At 50.9% G+C, this 7,500-nt stretch overlaps 1 protein-coding gene across 1 annotated transcript in view; it reads right to left on the bottom strand.

Annotated features, from left to right (window-relative positions):
* The window catches only part of LOC143491287 (microtubule cross-linking factor 3-like), a 7,727-nt gene extending 6,371 nt beyond the window's left edge, over positions 1 to 1,356 (bottom strand). Inside the window, 5 exon segments of the mRNA XM_076990141.1 lie at positions 326 to 482; positions 587 to 634; positions 636 to 680; positions 683 to 814; positions 1,067 to 1,356. Coding sequence (XP_076846256.1) covers positions 326 to 482; positions 587 to 634; positions 636 to 680; positions 683 to 814; positions 1,067 to 1,213 — 529 coding nt within the window. The 5' untranslated portion in view covers positions 1,214 to 1,356.
* Positions 1,357 to 7,500: the final 6,144 nt, after the last annotated feature.

Here is a 7,500-nt window from a genome sequence, read left to right as displayed (position 1 = left end):
TGTGTGTGTGTGTGTGTGTGTGTGTCTGTCTAAATAACATGGAGTGTGTGTGTGTGTGTGTGTGTGTGTGTAAATAACGTGAAGTGTGGTGTGTGTGTGTGTGTGTGTGTGTGTATGTGTGTGTGTGTGTGTATGTGTAAATAACATGAAGGGAGTGTGTGTGTGTGTGTGTGTGTGTGTGTGTGTGTGTGTGTGTGTGTGTGTGTGTGTGTGTGAATAACATGAAGGGAGTGTGTGTGTGTGTGTGTGTGTGTGTGTGTGTGTGTGTGTGTGTGTGTGTGTGTGTGTGTGTGTGTGTGTGTGTGTGTGTGTGTGTGTGTACCTCTTTTGGCTTTATCGAGCTCGTTCTGCAGAGCTTGTTTGGTGACCTCCACCTGAATGAGATCCTGTCGGAGTCTCTCGTTCTCCTCCTCCGTCTTGCTGCGTTTCTCCTCCACGTTCATCAGCTCGTGATGGAGTCTCACCGACACGTCCTTCGCCACCTGCCGTAAACACACCACTGTCACTCTCTCTCAGCACGAGGACGAACCCACTAACCCCCACGAGCCATCGCGCGGGTTTAACCCCCCCCCCCCGATCCACGTACCTTTAAGTCTTGCTCGAGACTCCGCAGAAGTTCCTCGTCTATCTCCCCCGGTTTGTGCGTAGCGCATGCGCTTCCGGTCGGCCTTGCGCAGGCGGGGTACTGGAGGATGCGGCAGTTCTTATTGGCGCGCTCGAGGTCGCGCCGCATCTCGTGCAGCTGACAGGTGTCCTCCTCGTAAAACGTGTCGCGCATCTCGTCCATTTCCGTGCGCATCTCCTCAATCTCGCTCTACGGAAGCCGGAAAGCGATTGCATTTTAAACACTCCTTTTCATACAATAAACCACTGTTGTAGTACTAAAACCAACCACGTCATTCCCCAAGTTACCAACACATATCGATCATTACTTCCGCCCAGCTGTCACCGTAATCAATACATCAATACTAAATCTTTAACAGTGAAATTGTCCGAGCTATTTCGGATGTTCACACTTATGTTTGGGTAAGTGCACGATGCTTCTTCGAGTGTTTAGTAAACAAACCTTGAGGTCTTCATTTTCCTCCAGTAGTCTTTCGATCTCCTCGTGCAGGGCCTCGTCCTGCTGTGTCACGGGCTCGGGGCTCGCGGCCTGGGCGGTGGGCCCGGCGCTGCACGCGTCCGGAGGCGCGGCGGGTGTCTTGGTGTGCATCCTCGGGCTCTTTCTGAATCTCTTTCTGTTGTGATACCCGATCGGCTCCGTCTGCAAACAGCCCTTCCCCCGGACTGGCCCGCAGCCCCCGCGCTCTCTGCCGCAGCCTGGACCGGCGTTACTCTCCGCGGAGCTCCGTCGTCTCGCTTTCCCCGTCACACAGCCGCAGGGGCTCCCGGGTTTCTCCGGACCGATCCGCGGTGAGCGTGTTTGGCAGCGCCGTGACCGCAGCGGACGCCGCGTGTCTGGTGTCCGATCTTCGATCCGCTCCTCGATTCTCCAGACCGCACCCGCCCGGCACGATCGAAGCGCCTCGCGTTCAGCACCATCGGGGTGAACAGCTCCCGCGCCGCGTAGCCGTCCCGCCCGTCCACGCCGAACCGGGGTCAGGACAGGTTCCGGTAGTCCATTTATAGACCGGGACTGACGAGGACCGACTGCAGACGGACTGTGAGGCCGATCTTGGAGCGGTTCCGTTGGGCCGTGCAGCAGGACTGCGGCGCTCCCTCCCTGCACTATTGTCTGTGTGGGAAACGTCCGCAGCGCCCGCGTGCGGTGGAGTTCATTATATCACACGGCGCACCTCACCGATCAGCCCGCGCGCACAAACAGTCCCCAAAAGAAACTGCGGGAAACCAGAATGTGTTTGGTAAACCATCCAAAGCGCTCGTGACATGTCACCGTCCGCGTGTACATAGCGGAATCTCATATGGAAAATACGTTTCATTTTTAATGCATGATATCTTTGCTTATAGATCTCCGTCTGTGAGTCTGCATCTGTGATCAATCTTCTGTGCAGCTCGTGCAGTTAGTGCAGCTTGTAAATAAAACCAAAACCGTGCAGATTCATTTATTTATGAGTGATTTATTGGACATAGAAAAGAAATGATAGAGACTGCAAACTTCTAAAAACTACTGCTGCTCTCCCTAAGAAGGATCATTGGAGTGTTTAAAACATCTTACCTCGTGAAATAACTGTAAAGAGTGATGATATTCCAGTGAGAGGAGTGGAGCCTCATTGTGCCAGACACTGACTGACACAGATGGGGAGAGAGAGGGAGAGAGGGAGGAGAGGGGGAGAGAGAGAGAGGGAGAGAGAGAGTTCAGAGAGAGAGGGAGAGAGAGAGTTCAGAGAGAGAGGGAGAGAGAGAGAGAGAGGGAAAGGGAAGGAGAGGGAGACAGAGAGAGAGAGGGGGGGGAGAGAGACAGAGAGAGAGAGAGAGAGGGGAGAGAGAGGAAGAGAGAGAGTTCAGAGAGAGAGAGGAAGAGAGAGAGTTCAGAGAGAGAGAGAGGGGGAGAGAGAGAGAGATGTTGTGGAGGGGCAGATGTTGTGGAGGGGCAGATGTTGTGCCCCGCAGGACAGTGAGGAACAGCAGCTCAGGACACACAGCCCCCACCAGGACACCACACTCCTCAATCCACAATAACAACTCCAGTCACCATCACACAGGAGACAGGCACAGCTCATCTCCACTCCCACAATGCACTGCACTTACCCAGCTGCACTCGGAGTGGAGCGTTCAGCCGTGGTGCCACAAAACAACAAGCATATCTAACACAATGACTATTCTATTCTATACTATATTCTATTCTATTCTATTCTATTGTTCTACACCAGAATGTTTCATACATTGTGTCTATGTTAACATGTTTCTACAATATATAAACGTGTTAAGCAGTTTTTGAACATTACTCCAAGAAACACGTCATTTTCCACTTTCATAATCGGTTACACTGACAATATGAATTGACTAAAACTACAGACTAAAAAAAAATCACTACTTAATGAATTCATTATTTTCTTTGGAATAGAATGGGAATAAAATAGAGTAAATCAAATGTTTAATTGTAAAGTATTCTCTCTGGCCACACGAGGGCGCTATGTGTCCATATGAATGGTGGGAGACTGCCTCTGAGAAATGATACAGCAGAAGACGGTTCGAGTAACAACTCAAATAAAAAATATATTAACCTTGATATTTTCAGAAACCCCATCAGTGTGGTAGGTGGGGGCAGGAAACACCATCAGTGTGGTAGGTGGGGGGGGGGCAGGAACACCATCAGTGTGGTAGGTGGGTGGGGGCAGGAACACCATCAGTGTGGTAGGTGGGGGGCAGGAACACCATCAGTGTGGTAGGTGGGGGGGGGGCAGGAACACCATCAGTGTGGTAGGTGGGGGCAGGAACACCATCAGTGTGGTAGGTGGGGGAAGGAACACCATCAGTGTGGTAGGTGGGGGTAGGAACACCATCAGTGTGGTAGGTGGGGAAGGAACACCATCAGTGTGGGTAGGTGGGGGTAGGAACACCATCAGTGTGGTAGGGTGGGGGTAGGAACACCATCAGTGTGGTAGGTGGGGGAAGGAACACCATCAGTGTGAGAGGTGGAGACATACTAGAGCTCCGTCAGCTGGAGTAGGCACATTCAAACAGGAATGCGTGAGGTCCACTAATATGAGTCTGTCTTGGTTCAGCCTGTTCCTGCGGTCGTGTCTGGAAGTGCTCTGGTACTGTTAGTGCCCTGTATCTCATCTATTATGTGATTCTAAAGGATTATTGTGGGTTTGATCAGGAAATTGATAATAGCTCTATACAAATAAAAACACTAGCTGAGTCAAATGTATAAATGTAACCCTTTTACAACACGCATTGGCACAAAGCAGATGTAGATGTGTGGGTGCAGGGCCAGTGTTAGCTGGTGTGTTGGGTTAGGGGTAACTGGGGTGTTGGGTTAGGGGTAGCTGGGGTGTTGGGTTAGGGGTAACTGGGGTGTTGGGTTAGCTGGGGTGTTGGGTTAGGGGTAACTGGGATGTTGTGTTAGCTGGTGTGTTGGGTTAGGGGTAACTGGGGTGTTGGGTTAGGGGTAACTGGGGTGTTGGGTTAGGGTTAGTTGGGGGTGTTGGGCTGGGGTAGCTGGTTGTGTTGGGTTAGCTGGTGTGTTGGGTTATGGTTAGCTGGTGTGTTGGGTTAGGGTTAGCTGGTGTGTTGGGTTAGCTGGGGTGTTGGGTTAGGGTTAGCTGGTGTGTTGGGTTATGGTTAGCTGGTGTGTTGGGTTAGGGTTAGCTGGTGTGTTGGGCTAGGGTTACCTGGTGTGTTGGGTTAGCTGGTGTGTTGGGCTAGGGTTAGCTGGGGTGTTGGGTTAGCTGGTGTGTTGTGTTAGGGTTAGCTGGGGGCCTCTGTATGCTGGTGGTCAGAGGAGATCCTGAGAGTTCCACCAGCTGGAGATGTGAACGCTGAGATGAAGCTACCAGTGTCCCACTGGGAAACTACACATCCCATAATCCTCTTACTGTAGAATCCCTGATCAGTGAGAGAGAGATGAAGAAAGTGGGAGAACAACAGAAAGAGTGCAGAGACAGACAGAGAGAGAGAGACAGACAGAGAGAGAGACAGACAGAGAGAGACAGACAGAGAGAGAGAGACAGAGAGGGACAGACAGAGAGAGAGACAGACAGAGAGAGAGACAGACAGAGAGAGAGAGACAGAGAGGGACAGACAGAGAGAGAGACAGACAGAGAGAGAGAGACAGAGAGGGACAGACAGAGAGAGAGACAGACAGAGAGAGAGACAGACAGACAGACAGAGAGACAGACAGCAAGAGAGAGAGACAGAGAGAGAGAGAGACAGACAGCAAGAGAGACAGAGAGACAGACAGAGAGAGAGACAGACAGAGAGAGAGACAGACAGCAAGGAGAGACAGACAGAGAGAGACAGACAGCAAGAGAGACAGACAGAGAGAGACAGACAGAGAGAGACAGACAGCAAGAGAGACAGACAGAGAGAGGCAGACAGAGACAGAAAGAGAATGAGATGCTCATTTGTCTTCCTCATCTCCTTTAGCTGATGAAGATGTAGTGTGATGAAGATGAAGGGGCTGTAGAGACTGAGGTGACGTGGGACATGCAGCACCGGCAGAGTTCCAGCGGGACGAGTTCACCTGCTTCAGGTGTTTCAGCAGGACCAGCGCACCTGCTTCAGGTGTTTCAGCAGGACGAGCGCACCTGCTTCAGGTGTTTCAGCAGGGCGAGTTCACCTGCTTCAGGTGTTCCAGCAGGACGAGTTCACCTGCTTCAGGTGTTTCAGCAGGACCAGCGCACCTGCTTCAGGTGTTTCAGCAGGACGAGTGTACCTGCTTCAGGTGTTTCAGCAGGACGAGTGTACCTGCTTCAGGTGTTTCAGCAGGACAAGAGCACCTGCTTCAGGTGTTTCAGCAGGACCAGCGCACATGCTTCAGGTGTTCCAGCAGGACGAGCACACCTGCTTCAGGTGTTTCAGCAGGGCGAGTTCACCTGCTTCAGGTGTTTCAGCAGGACAAGAGCACCTGCTTCAGGTGTTTCAGCAGGACCAGCGCACCTGCTTCAGGTGTTTCAGCAGGACCAACGCACCTGCTTCAGGTGTTTCAGCAGGACGAGTGTACCTGCTTCAGGTGTTTCAGCAGGACAAGAGCACCTGCTTCAGGTGTTTCAGCAGGGTGAGTTCACCTGCTTCAGGTGTTTCAGCAGGACGAGTGTACCTGCTTCAGGTGTTTCAGCAGGACAAGAGCACCTGCTTCAGGTGTTTCAGGAGGGCGAGTTCACCTGCTTCAGGTGTTTCAGCAGGACAAGAGCACCTGCTTCAGGTGTTTCAGCAGGGCGAGTTCACCTGCTTCAGGTGTTTCAGCAGGACGAGTTCACCTGCTTCAGGTGTTTCAGCAGGACAAGAGCACCTGCTTCAGGTGTTTCAGCAGGACAAGAGCACCTGCTTCAGGTGTTTCAGCAGGACCAGCGCACCTGCTTCAGGTGTTTCAGCAGGACGAGTGTACCTGCTTCAGGTGTTTCAGCAGGACCAGCGCACCTGCTTCAGGTGTTTCAGCAGGGCGAGCGCACCTGATCTACTGTCTGTACAATGGGAACTTCAACTTGATTGTGTCCACTGCTAAATATACTACTGCAGTTTTTATACATGTGTGTGAGGCATAGGGGATTACCCTCACGACCCCCCACCCCCCCAGACTGACCTGATTCTCTGTCCAGGTGACCTGAGTGTAAAGCTCTATTCCAACGAAAGCCAATTTGTGGGCGTACTTAGGCCAGATTAGCTCTCAAAGCTGTGGTTCAGGCTCCTCCCACTTGTCCAAAGGGTGGAGTGGATGTTGTTGTTCAACTGTGGGTATAAGAGTGTGTGGTTGACATGTGTTCCTGCCGCAGGCTACATCACGGAACCAGAACACAGGAAATGCAAAGCAGATAAAGGAGAATCAATATCACCCCCCATCCTCCCCACCCCCGACACACACACACACACACACACACTCATGGAATTGTATTTATTCTTCTCAGACCAGCATGTGGTCATCTCCAACAGTACCAGTAAAAGCCCTGTTAGCTTACCCATTTAGCGCTATTCATCTTTTTTTTTTACATTTCCTACATAAACAAGACATGTCACAGGAAATTACAGGCTGCAAAACCAGTCTGTGGAGGTTGTGATGAACAGACTTTATAGTTTATGTGCACCGTTAACATGGATGTACGTTCTGTTTATGATAGGAGCGTTCTCCCCTACTGGGGACGTCCTATATAAAAGAGGTTGACTAGGTTAACCTTGACGATGACACTCCCATGGCAACGTAGAGCACAACTGTAAAAGAGGCTTGGTGGTCTGAGGTGGTGCCGTGACCCGGTCCCCTCTCACCTGTCAGTTATTTTGTTCCATCAAACTCCCCCAAAATGTGAAGTTAACTGATTTGTGTTAATAAGGCAGATCTTACACAAATAAATACAGATATATCCAACGTTTAAACAGCACGTGTATGTGAGAACACTGTTGTACACATTCAGTGGGATGTCTGTGTGAGGCATGAATGAGTACTTCACAGAGTTGAATTTGTTTGTTGACATGTTTGTATGGCTGTCTCTATGACAACAACACACCCATCTCCAATACAGGGCCAAACAGATGACCATTTCCAGTAAAGTCTGTAGGTATTTGGACAAGGACACCGTTTGATCCCTGAACTCCAGCATCTGAATTTGATTAACATGGCCTGTTTCATTTCAAACACAGTGTTGGAGTCATAAGCCAGTGATCGCCACGTCACGTACCGACCACCCAGGTGAAGCGCACGTACAGCCCTGGCACTGGGTTGGATAATACACGTGATCTCACGTGAGGTACGCGTGCTGCTGCACGTGAAGTATCTATACAAACATGCCTGCAGAATGGTACATGCTGATGGAAGCAGACAGCAGCTTTTCTAGTCTTGTTCTCCAAGGCAACACCACCCCTGTGAAGTGGAGATGCTAGAGA

Source organism: Brachyhypopomus gauderio, unplaced genomic scaffold (assembly GCF_052324685.1).
Source record: "Brachyhypopomus gauderio isolate BG-103 unplaced genomic scaffold, BGAUD_0.2 sc73, whole genome shotgun sequence".
Taxonomy (NCBI): Eukaryota; Metazoa; Chordata; class Actinopteri; order Gymnotiformes; family Hypopomidae; genus Brachyhypopomus; species Brachyhypopomus gauderio.
The sequence above is the reverse complement of the archived record's forward strand: the minus strand, read 5'-3'. Positions and strand labels throughout refer to the sequence as shown.